At 38.0% G+C, this 12,994-nt stretch overlaps 1 protein-coding gene across 1 annotated transcript in view; it reads right to left on the minus strand.

The window, feature by feature from the left end:
- The window catches only part of GPC4 (glypican 4), a 120,772-nt gene that overhangs the window by 18,449 nt on the left and 89,329 nt on the right, over window positions 1-12,994 (minus strand). The window contains exon 3 of the mRNA XM_037046044.1: window positions 3,857-4,248. Coding sequence (XP_036901939.1) covers window positions 3,857-4,248 — 392 coding nt within the window. The remainder of the gene's footprint in view (window positions 1-3,856; window positions 4,249-12,994) is intronic.

Below are 12,994 nucleotides of genomic sequence, written 5' to 3' on the forward strand. Positions count from 1 at the left end.
TTTAGAAAGTAATTTTCTCAAGCAATTTAACAATACACTGTTAAACAAGAAATCTATTTCCTGCTTTAAAAAGATCATACCAAAAGGACTATCAGAAATTGATCGTGACTATTTCATTTTGGGTCACATACTCTATTGCATAGGTAACGGTGCATGAAACTTAAAAACAAAAGTCAATCTTACTGATTTTCCGGTTAATTTTGAGAACCATGTCAAGAATACTACACAGAGCCCTGGCTGGTGTAGCTCAGTGGATTGAGTGTGGGCCTGCGAACCACACGATCATGGTTTGATTCCCAGTCAGGGCACATACCTGGGTTGCAGGCCAGTTGCCAGCAGGGGACTCACGAGAGGCAACCATACATTGATATTGATATTTCTCTCCTTCCCTTCCCTTCTAAAGATAAATAAATAAAATCTTAAAAAAAAAGAATACTACACAGAGAAGCCACAACTTCTTACTTTTCTCTAACCTTTTAGGGGTGGGATGATGTGGGCAATGTCAAGCTCTTCTACCCCTTCATCTTTTAAACTGCACTGAGTTGTCTCTAAACTGTTTCCTTGTTTCATCAACCACCCTCCACCCCAACTTGGGTTTTCTGGAATCTCAGTTCCCTAAGGGGGTTCCAATCTTGCAAAGTAAGGCTGACAACAAGACAGTCTTCAGCCAGCTGCCTGGTCCTCCCTAAGAATCAACTCAAAGGAAGGTGGATGGTTAATGTAAACAAACCACAAATATTCAAACACTTGCAAGGGGGCCTTCTCCTCCTTGCTTTTTTTTTCTGCACTTGTGCAATCACACACGTTCATACACACAAACATGCAAAGCACACAGCGGCACTTTTCCACCTCTTCAGCTTAGGATGAACACAAGAAATTGTTGCAGGAGGGAAAATGTTTAGTGACCTATACTGCAAATAACTTTGATTTGGGTTAATTGTGCCTTTGTTGAAGGACTCTGACAAGAGCATCCCTTAAGATGAGTAATGGTTGCTGAAGTTGGCAGAAGTTCGGGAACCAGATTATTCTTTCAATTACAACCATCATCTCCCCACTTGCCCCCACCCAACCTTATATGCCCAACAACATTTTGCTATTTACAATGAAAAAATCATGAAGAAAAAAAGTAAACAGAAACATGCTGGAAGGAATTCTTTCCTGAAAGTTACCGACCCAGATATGAGAGAAGAATAAAACTGTAATAATAAGTGTAACCAATTAACAAACCCTTATTATCACCCAATTCTAATATAAACTATCCTATGGGCACTTATTTTTTTAATAACACACAATTCTTTAGAATCTCTATCTTCATTCTGGCAAATGTTAGTTTCCTCTCTAACTAGGGTAACCATGCATCCTGGTCTGTCCAAGACAGTCTTGATTCCTTATTAAAAATTAGCAGCACATGTTGTCTGGGTATGATGATAAATAAGCACCTCCTGATCTAAATAAGTGTTCCACTTTGGGCAATACACTGTATCATCACCTTAACTCTAAATGAATTCTCTGATAGGCAATCAGGTTGTTAATTTAGTGTTTGTATTGCTGTCCAGTTTTTATTGACCATTCATCTAGTCCTCAAAGCAAGTATTAAGTTGGCCAAAATGTTCATTATGTTTTGTCCCCATGACAGCTCTAGTAGTGCTTAGTTGTCTTTAACTTCATTGAAAAGAATTTTGTTAAGACTATATTGTGACAACTGTCATATCAGCATGCATTAAAAAAAAACTCATTAAAAGCCCTGGCTGGTGTGGCTCAGTGGATTGAGCTCCCAGCTCAATCTGTGAACCAAAGGGTCGCTAGTCTGATTCCCAGTCAGAGCACATGTCTAGATTGTGGGCCAGGTCCCTGCTAGGGGGTGTGTAAGAGGCAACCACACATAGATGTTTCTCTCCCTCTTTCTCCCTCCCTTCCCTTCTGTCTAAAAATAAATAAAATCTAAAAAAAAACCTTATTAAAATTGGTGAATTTGCCCTGGCTGGTGTAGTTCAGTGGATTGAGCATGGGCCTGCGAACCAAAGGATCGCGGTTCCATTCTCAGTCAGGGCACATGCCTGGATTGCAAGCCAGTCCCCAGAAGGGGACACTGGAGAAGCCACCATATGTTGGTATTTCTCTCCCTCTCTCTTTTCCTTCCCTTCTAAAGATAAATAAAATCTAAAAAATAAATAAATAAAATTATTAAAAAACTGGCGAATTTTTACAGCTATCTTAATATTGAAGATGGAAGTAGATACACAACATTTTGGGCTTATTATGCTTTACTAGTTCAAGAAAGATAAGAACACAATAAAATGCAAAAGATGATTTGTGCAGTGCAAAATGCAAAAACAATTCTATGCTGTGGGGCTGTCTTATGGAGTAGAAGATGTTTAGCAGCACCCCTGGCCTCTATCCACTAGAAGACAACAGTGGGAGATAGTGGACACACTCAAAATATCCAAATCAATAATTTTTGGTGAAAATAAAAAAATGTGTCATTTATTTTATGGGAAAAATGCAATGGACTTTTTGGCCAACCCAATATAAGTTATTATCCTTTTGTCTCCACCTGTTTTAGAAATGGAATAAAATTTGGCTTTTCCTTTGAGAGCCTAAAGGATAGCACCGAGATAAATCATGCAAAGATAACTTCAGTCCTGTATATTCTATTTCTTCACTTGTATTGAATAATGGAAGGGTAGAAGTGGAAAGGCCCTCAAGTTTTAAAATTTCCTCTTGGGAGTTAGGGGAGTAAAGGAACCACAGAACCTTTCTCCCCTTCAAGTCCTACTCAAAACCCTACAAGCATAAAACTGAGGCAAGCAAAGCTTCTCTGGTGGAGCCAGGAGATTAGGTCACAGATGCAGATTCTCACCCACTGAAAGACCCTCATCTCCCTTGCTTCTCTCCTCAAGGAGGCACCTGAATCACCTCCTTAGTTGGCTCCAAAGAACAGAGTCTGAAAAATGCGAGTCTAGTCCAATTCCTTTAATTTACGAATGAGGAAAATGTGGCTCATGTCATCTGCGTTAGCCCACATATTGCAATTTCATGTTCTCTACTGCTAATTCTATAAACAAAGCCATCATGAGTCAAGAGTTGGTAGTCCACATTAATTGTCACAGAAAGCTGTGTTGTTAAGGACTCTGGATACACCTCATAGCAAGAAAACATGTAGTAATGGATCTTCAATGCTTTTCTAGACTGCAACTAGTAGACTTAAATGTAGTCATTCAAAACAACATAATAGGGAGCCTGCCTGTGTTTGTTACTTCCTCTGGAAAAGAAGTGGAATACGAGCTATAAGTTAAAAAAAGGAGAGGGGAGAGGGGAGAGAATTTCAGGGGAAAGGGGGAAGGATTCACAGAAACTAGTATAAAGGACACATGGAGAACAACTAAGGGTGGTGGAAATGGAAGGGAGGTCGGAAGCACGGGGAAGGGTGGTGGGCTGGGATGGGAGTGGGGGATGGAAAACTGTACTTGAACAAGAATTAAATTAAAAAAATTCATCCAAAAAAAGAACCATCATAACAAAGACAAAAGAAAAAAGAAAAAAAGAGTATAGAGGTATTAAACACATTTTAAATTAAGGTTCCAAACTGAACATATATCCTACATCTAAAAATAGCTTCCAAAAATCCACTGAAAAAATGACAATGATATATAAAGATGTTCATCATAGTATTGTTTACAACTATATAAGGTACAAGTATAAACACAAAGTATAGGAGAAAAGAGGCAAGAGAATTGAAGAGAAAAGGAAAGAAGAGTGTTACTGAGCCAACAGAATTCTACTGATTTATTTTTCTACCTCCCCCAAACTATCTTAAAAAAATAAAACAAAAACACAGAATGCAAGTAGCACTTACCACAGAGACTTTGCTTACTACATCTCTTGCGACTGCTAAGCCTTGAGCAAAAGTACGGGCTGCTACAAATGCACGAGTAATCTGTAGCTTCAATTTCCGAGGGACATCTCCAAAGGGCTTCAGCTGCTCAGTATACTTGCTCACACATTCCAGATACTCATCTGTGAAGTGGTACTGGGAGTTCACCAGGCGGAACATCCGCTCCAGAAGGCGAGCCCAGAAATCGTTTAGCATTTCTTCCAGGTTCACATTTCCCACCACATAGTAGCGTTTCAAGTCTGCGAAGAGATCTTTAAAAAGCTCTGAGTTTTGCATGTATAAGTGGCCATATGTCTTCACAAACATGTCATTCAGGGATTTCTCTGCATTTTCAAGTAGTTCTTTGAAGAATTCTAAAACAAAAAAGAAAGAGAGAGAAGGGAGGGAGGGAGGGAGGGAGGGAAAGAGGGTCTTCAATAATTAAATAATCAGGTGCTTTTCAGGCAAATTTGAAAACAAAAATCATGAAATTAAATCAAAAAACATGCTTGGAAATGGGGTGGATTTCTTTGGGGGAATCTGGCATCTGTGATCATTTGTCAATGAAAAGAAATCTACAGCCCTGGCTGGTGTGGCTCAGTGGATTGAGCACTGGACTGTGAATCAAAGGGTTGTTGGTTCGATTCCCAGTCAGGGCACATGCCTGGGTTGCAGGCCAGGTCCCCTGCAGGGGGCATGCAAGGGGCAACTACACTTTTATGTTTCTTTCCCTCTCTTTCTCATTCCTTTCCCCTCTCTCTAAAAATAAATAAAATCTTTTTAAAAACACTGTTTTAAAAAAAGAAATCTACATCACAAAGTCACTTACATATAAGTATATGTCAGAGAGACGGAAAAATGAAATTTTAAACAAACAACTTACCAGGAGTCAGTACAAAATAAACATACACACATGTATACACTCACTTTTGTCTCTCCTGCAGTCAAGGTAAATACAGAACTGGAAAAAAATGGGTCTATGAAGTCTATAATATGAAGTTTCCCAGAACTTTCTGTTCCAAGAATCTAAACCAATGTTAATAATGACTCCTAACTGTAAGCTGACAGCAGGACAGGTGTATTTCAAAAAGTGTTGTTTTTACTTGGAAACAATTTTTTTTCTTTTTCTTTTCCTTATATCTACATGACAAGTAAAAAAACTGCCTAGGGAATGCTTGAGGCTGAGAAAAATAATGAAACACCCAAGAGGTAAACACATTAAGTTTTCTGAAAATCAGTTCTTAGGTGTTCCTTGTGCCATTGATACAAATTGGGCTATACAAGTTGACCTTGAGTTTAAATTCCTAAGGAATTTATACAGTAATATCATGAGTTTTTTCTTCCAGTGGGGGGTTGGGGGGAGACAGAAACAGAGATGAGATGTATAACAAACTCAACCAAATAATTAGTATATTTACAAGACAACACAGAAAAATAACTGGAAAAATATGTAAGAATATCACGTTATTTCAGATTCACTTTTTGTCCTCCACACACCCTCAACATAAGTGTTAAAGATTTTAATCTCTTAAGTACATTTCTCCTTAAAGTTATTCTTACTGGCCCTGTTAAATGGCACTATTTTACCTATGCTTTTTGCCTCACAGACACTTTAAGGATGGTAGACATAATTCAAATTCTAAAATCCAAACCAATTAAGGACAATATCAACAGAAACATATTTTGCTGTAAGGAAAAAGGGAAAATAACTTTTGCATCTCTTCCTTCTAACAAACAAGCAGCTCTCTGATGCTGCTGTGTGATTCTTTCACATCCTGCTCCCCCATTTCTTCCTATGACATTTCCTTCTACAGTGAGGAATGGAACACAAATTAAGACATTCAGGTCATGGTCCACAGCCATCAACAGCAACTTCATTAAGCTCTGCAATGCCCATCTCCACTTTTTTCCCCATTATTCGGAATTCAGGATTAGAGTCAGGTCTTCATTGCTGAAGAAACACTGTGTAGTCCTTAGACACCCAGCAATCATCCCTTCAGAATCATTTTGCCTGAAGCCAATTATAAGACACGTGGTGACTAAGACAGAACTCAGCCAGGAGCACTATAAACCAGAGATCCACAATGATCAGAAGCTGAGTTAATTGGAAATTAGATCTCCCTTGCAGCAACTGCTTATATTCATGAAAAATGCTGCTCAGGAAGTCTATTTTAAGTGATGCTATTGGTGTCTAAAAAGACAGTCAGAAAGGAAATAGTTTACAAGCATTTGAAATATGGTGTCTGTGATCAGCGGGTTTTTTTTTTCCCCTTTCAATTTTCAGTTTGGAGGCTTAAGAATTTACACTCTAAATATCAAGCAACCACTACTCCTAGTGCTCATGAATGAGCACTTAATGTAGGGTTGGAAATAAACATTGTATAGCATGCTACATATCTAAAGCAGAATGAATGACATAGTGGGAAAGGATGGGATCTCTCATTTATGAGCTCTGTGATCTGATTGGACAAAAGATTTAATTCCTCTGACTCTCTGATGCCTCATCCATAAAATGAAGCTATTACCTACTTACATCATATGGATAAGGTCTGGCACACTATAGATGCTCAATAAATGGACACTACAATACATGAGATATTATTGTTACCTTTAGAGTTTCTTTATATCTACAGTTATTTTAAAAATCTTTTAAGGATGGCTTTTAGTCCTTCCTGGCAGAGTCAAATATTATCCATTGGAGGGGAACATAAAATCAACCCATAGCCATTGGAGATCAGTTAAGAAGAACCAAGGCCTTACAAAATGGGAGCAATTTAACTAAAAAAAAAAAAATGCTTAATGGCTCTTGCTTCCAACACTGTGAAATGCCACAGACATCTATGATGGTGGGAATTACAATTGAGTGAAATACACAGAATGGAGAAACATCAACCCAGGAGACTTTATGTTACTGTATAGTAAAGAGAGACAATATCATATACATCACATATACATATACAAAAGACCAAGGCAAAGGATTAAGCAAAAGAATTATGGACAGGAAAATTTAGAATTATACAGCAGGTCAATCCCCAATCCTCAAGACACATTTCATTTGCATACTACCTTCTTTGCCAAAGTCAGCTCAGTACAAGGGTTGAGCTAGGGGATTGGAAGTATTTTCCGGCTCTAAAAGGTTATTATTTTTAATGTCAATAGCACTAACTTAACATGAAAAAAACTAGATTGAAAAGGCAAAACTTTCCATATAAAAGTTGTTTATTTAAATATCCTGTCTTTAAAAAAAGAAGAAAAACATCACGTACTCCTGGAACTTCTATCCACAGCTACTTGTCTTGCATCAAATAAACATTAAAAATTCTTGAAACGAGTCAAAAGTCCCCCAGTTCTGCTAGTAAATGCCATTAGTTACTCCTTTATAAACAATCAACTGGCTATTGATTAATGAGCTATGATGCATTCTAGAATTAACCCACGACCTTAAGAGATTGGGAGCTCTTTCTAATCAATCCATTTGCTCGGCGCTATAAATTACCACCTTGTATTTACATTATTAGGAAGCTGCCTTTTACATATAAAGATTAATTTCTTCTTTACTTACTGTAAAGGCTGTAATTCACAGTCCTAGTGTGGTATGCAAACATTAAGTAACCACAGCAACAAATTCCTGAGAAAAGAGCCTCCTTGTAAAGGATACAAATCATACTTTTTGCACTGTTAAGGAAACTCAAAGAATTATACCCACCCATCCTTTCACCCAAGATCAAGTATTTAATGAAGAATAGCTAACACAAGTATCTACAAATGTCTTGCTTTTTTGGTAAAGCCTGTATAAAATTTTAACATATACTTTCCTTCATTTGGGCATAATTTCAATCCTCAAAAGTGCCTGCTAGGGCATGGTTTACTAGAAGAACATGTAGATGACTAGCCTTCATCAACTTATAGTACATCAATAGACCTTTCCTAGGATGACAAGACAATTGCCAGCTACAGCCCTTATTTGGAGCTCTTAACATATCAAAGGGCATAAAGGGATCCTGCCAAAATAGGAACAGCCTTTACTTCCCAAGGTTAATTTTGTTAGCTAATGTACTTTGCATGTTGAAGCTCCTCATGAGTAAATACAATCTCTGTATCTCATGGCTCCTGTGTCTTGATAATATTGCCAGGGACACAGACAGGCTCGGTACCCTAAGGTCCCTTCCATTGGACCCCATTCCATTTCTACTAGGAATACTTCCAGCACCAGCTAGCTAATTCACTTTAGCACACTCAGATTCCCTGTCATTCAGCAATGCCCAGAGAAGGCTGAGGACATGTTTAACCTATAAGGTTGAAGCAGCTATTGCAAGTGTTCTGTATACAAAACTGTATGTGGATGTGCTATATGGCCTCATATACAAACCTCATAGTACAGTCTATCTGCTTATGCTCTAATATTAAGAGAAAAATCAGGAAGGAAGATAGAATAATAAGTTACGATTCCAATTTGTATGTATGTATATGTATTATCTTCATGCACACACACACAAAATATTCTGTAAATGCTGGGACGGTGGTGATGGGTTGAGTGTTGGGGACCAGGTGTAACTGTTTTCAATTTTGTTTACTCGAATTTTTCAGTAATATTATATAGTCAAAAATATATATCTCCATGTTTTCAAAAAGTATTTCTCTTTATTCTACTCATTCAAATTTCTGTGGGCTTCAGTGCATTTTCCCCCATTTATCCTCACCACATTGATTTTAGAGAGAAGGGAAGGAAGGGAGAGAGAGAGGGAGAGAAACAACGATTGGCTGCCTCTCGCAGCACCCTGATCAAACAAACCTGCAACTGAGGCAAGCACCCTGACAGGGAATCAAACTCACAACCTTTCAATCTATGGGAGGACTGCAACCAACTGAGACACACTGGCCAGCACTTCAGTGTATTTAATACTTTTAAAAAATTATCTACAATAAGCACTGTGCTACTTAAGAAAAAATGTAAACATTTTGTTAAAACCAAAGCAGTTTTTACATTTTATTAAAATTATTTAATTTTCATATAAAGGATACAAATTGTAACAATTTGAAAAATATAAAAAAATGTATGCAAAAATATAAATTACCCCAAATCCCATCATTAAAAGAGAGCAACAATGGTTCATTGAATTTTCTTCCTGTCTTTTTCCTATGAAGATATGTACTGTCACATTGTTGAGATCATAATGTATTTATAACTTTTTCTCATTTAACACTGTATGGTTAGCATTTTCTGTGTGATTAAAAGTTCATCAGAAACATAATTTTTAACTGCATACTATGACACCATAGGGACACAGATCAGAATGTAATCATCATAAGACATACAGGTTAATTTTCCTTATAAACACTGCTGTGATAAATATCCTTGTACATAAATCTGTATGTAGATCTTTCTTTTCATGAGATAAATACCTAGAAGTAGAATTACTAAATCAAAAGGTATGAACAGCCCTGGCTGGTGTAGCTCAGTGGATTGAGCATGGGCCTGCAAAGCAGATGATCGCGATTCAATTCCCAGTAAGGGCACATGCCTGGGTTGCAGGCCAGTTCCCAGCAGGAGATGCATGAGAAGCAACCATACATTGATGTTTCTCTTCCTCTCTCCTTCCATTCCCCTCTAAAGATAAATGCATAAAGTATTTTTTTAAAAAAGGTATGAACAGATTCAAGATTTCTGGCACATTGCCAAAATGACCTCCAGAAAAGATGGGCCCATGTATCATCCTTCCTTTTTGAGTCATATTTAATACAAGAGTTTAAATTGTTCTGCTAATTCTTTCAAGAGAGGAGTGATGGACATGGGCAGGGACAATGAACAAGAAAGACCTGACTGCTTGAGAATTCTATCAATCAGTTGGAGTCAGTGCTAGATCAAATAAATAAGCCCTTTTCTTTGCCTACACAGACAGACACATGGAAAGAGGGTGGGCAGAGATGAACAACGTTCTCAACTCTCAGGCTCAAAGAGCAAGGAACCAACAAAGTAAATAAAAGCAGTTCAGCCAAAGCTCTTCCATTTATTTACTTGCGTCCAAACAGATCAGCTGCTTCTTGCTGATGCTATGTCTTCTTAAGAAGTCAAAGCTAATAGCAGTGGCCCAAAGTGAAAGTGCCCAGGGCTCCCAGGAAGCTGCAGAAGCATTTTCAATCTGATGAAATAGCCAATGCTAGAGCCACAATTGGTCACACTTAAGATAACAACTCAGAAGGCAGAAAACCTTTGTCAATACAGAAATGTGTGTTTTGTCTGAGCTCTTGATTTGATTACAGTAAGCTGGCATTGACTCATTCTCATGAAGTTTCACAGATTATAAAAAGAATTAGCAAAAATACCGGTCACTTTATTCTTCACATGGAAGGAGAAGAAAAGAGAATTGTAAAAAGGAAAGGGTAGCAGTGCTTTCCAACTAAATCAGAGAAACATTAGCATGGTCTGGAAAGAACACTACATTTGTTGCAAGTCCAAAAGGCCTCATGACTTTTTCTGCACTTTGTCCTAGCTACTTGTCCTGTGAAATGCTGCCTGCTGCACTGTAGCAGAGGTTTAAAAAAAAGCAACAAATTTTAAAGGATGTCTTAATGAGTGAAATCTGAGGTGAGGATTAAAAACCAATCCTATGTTGTATGTATGTTATACATTTCTATGACATTTATTTTAAGACTTATAATAAAAAAATCCTCACCCCAGAATATGATTTTATTGATTTCAAAGAGAGGAAGGGGAGGAGGGAGAGGAGGAGGGAGGGGAGGAGGGAGAAAAACAGGAAGTGAGGGAGAGAAGGACAGAGGGAGGCAGGAAGAGAGAGACACACACAGACAGATCAAGTTGGTTGCCACCAGTATGTGCCCTGACCAAGCATCAAACCCACAACCTTTTTGGTGTATGGGATGATGCTCCAACCAACTGAGCCACCCAGCCAGGCCTATTTTAAGGCTTTTTTAATGTGAATATTACCCAGGTGGTCTTAGTAAGTCACTATAACCTAGCAAAGGACAATGATAAAACTACGTAGTTAACAGTTAGTTAAGATCAGGGGTCAGAAAAATTCCACAAATTCCGGCTTAGTAAATGGCCATAAAACTTAGTTGAATATATTTATCTTTTAAGGCATTTGGCCAGCTCATCCCCAGTGATGCTACTGCTCTCATGGGCATGTGAAGTCTAATGCCTTCAACTCACTACTAACTCACTGAGGCTCCACACTGGGTTTCCTAGTGACCTAATGAAGTAATGGCCAGTATGAACCATAAAAAAAAATTCAGTCAGTGATTAAAACACAGATTTAGCTAAATTTGAAGAATGCTTCACGTCCTGCCTTTGTGAAATGACAAAAAACAAGGGGGCTTTAAGGAAAGGGTGGCCACTCTGATTTATACTTGGCCCATGCAGATAGATGGAAGAGACAATTATTTCTTTTGTGTGTGTTATAAGCCAATTCACAAAATTTCTACTATTATGCAAGTTAACAAGCTTCAGGCTTATGGGAATGTTTTCAAAGACCTGGTGAAAGTAGCAGAGGGTCCAGAAATGATAGGAGGAAAATAGAGGGTACCATACAGGCGGCTAATTAGCATCTTGTAAGATCTCTCACTAAAAGCAGCTGGTGTAGTCACATGTTCAGAAGAGTCACAGAATTTTTAGAATTACAAGGGTCTTTAGAGAACATCTAGCTCAACCCCCTCATTTTATGGATGGTAAAACTGAGACCAGTTAATTGCCTCAAGTCACCGTGAGTTCACAGCAGAAGCAGGCTGACAATTTAGTCCGCTCTGTTTCCAGACCAAAGTTGCTACATTTGCTTCCAAAATGACAAAGTTTTCCCAGTGGACTAGAATCAGACAACATCTCTATTTTGTTAAGATTTTTTTAAGATGCAAAATATATAGCAAACAATTTTATCAGGGATTTTTTTGCACAGTAATATATCTTTGACATTATTATACCATTTTTACTATGTACTTCAGAAATATATTTAATATGGCAGTGCTCATGTTAATCTATTTGGTCTGTTTGATATAACTATGCTTCTCTTAAAAGGAAATCTCACAAAATTCAACATTTTGGGGTGGGTTTTTATGTTGCGGTCCCAAAAACACAGATTATGCCCCACTTCTATTATTTCTATTCCCTTTGCCAAGCATTTCTTTCAAAGGCCCCTGAACTGAGTATCTGATTAGCATATTTATGAGACAACTGATTCAGCTATGTTAATTAGCAGTTCCACTTCAAAAAAAATTCCTCAAACTGGCCAAGAGGTGGAGTTGCTAGCTCTATCACTACCATTTTCAGGTTCTATGTCTCTAGCCTAGGGTGGTAGATCTCTGGCATTTAACATGTAAGTTATAAAGTGTGGATGGATAAAGATTGCTATGTAGAAAACAGGTGAGTCCTTAAACTCAGAGGTACAGGTTTAAAATATGGGAAACCTGAAAATCTTGTTGCTGCCTAAAGAAGTGTTCTGTAATTCACCAGGTCTGAAAATGCATGCACACCTGAGCACACATACATGCAATTTACAACTTAAAAACTACTTTGTAGCCCTGTCAAGTGTAGCTCTCTGGATTGAGTGCCAGCCTATGAACCAAAGGGTCACTGGTTTGGTTCCCAGTCAGGGCACATGCCTGGGTTGCAGGCCAGGTCTCAAGGAGGGGGCTTTCGAGAGGCAACCACACACTGATGTTTCTCTCCCTTCCCTTCTGTCTAAAAATAAATAAATAAAATCTTTTTAAAGACTACTTTATATACCTATAGTCTCTTCAGGTGTACAAAGAATAGAAAATTAAACATGTCGAACAAAAATATGACCTTAGAGATAAGGAATATAAGGTATCTGGATTCCAAAATGTGAGAGCTGACTGGAGCTCACGGAGGCCAAATGATGAAAAACTGGGAAAATGGGATGATTTCTGGTTAAACAAGGCTAATCCCCTAAAAGCTTCTAAGACTTACTTTATTGAAGAGTTTATGAAAAAAAGTAATTGTTCCTGCTTTAGAAAAAAGTGGTATGTCATAAACATGACTCAAGTTCTGGTGACAGAAGAAGTTGCATGGGCTCAGAGTCAACATTTTGAATTCATACTGTAATCTTGGAGATTGCAAAAGACACCCCTTTGAAGTCACTTAACCCC

This window comes from Sturnira hondurensis, unplaced genomic scaffold (genome assembly GCF_014824575.4).
Source record: "Sturnira hondurensis isolate 20B ecotype Veracruz unplaced genomic scaffold, ASM1482457v3 Scaffold0004786, whole genome shotgun sequence".
NCBI lineage: Eukaryota > Metazoa > Chordata > Mammalia > Chiroptera > Phyllostomidae > Sturnira > Sturnira hondurensis.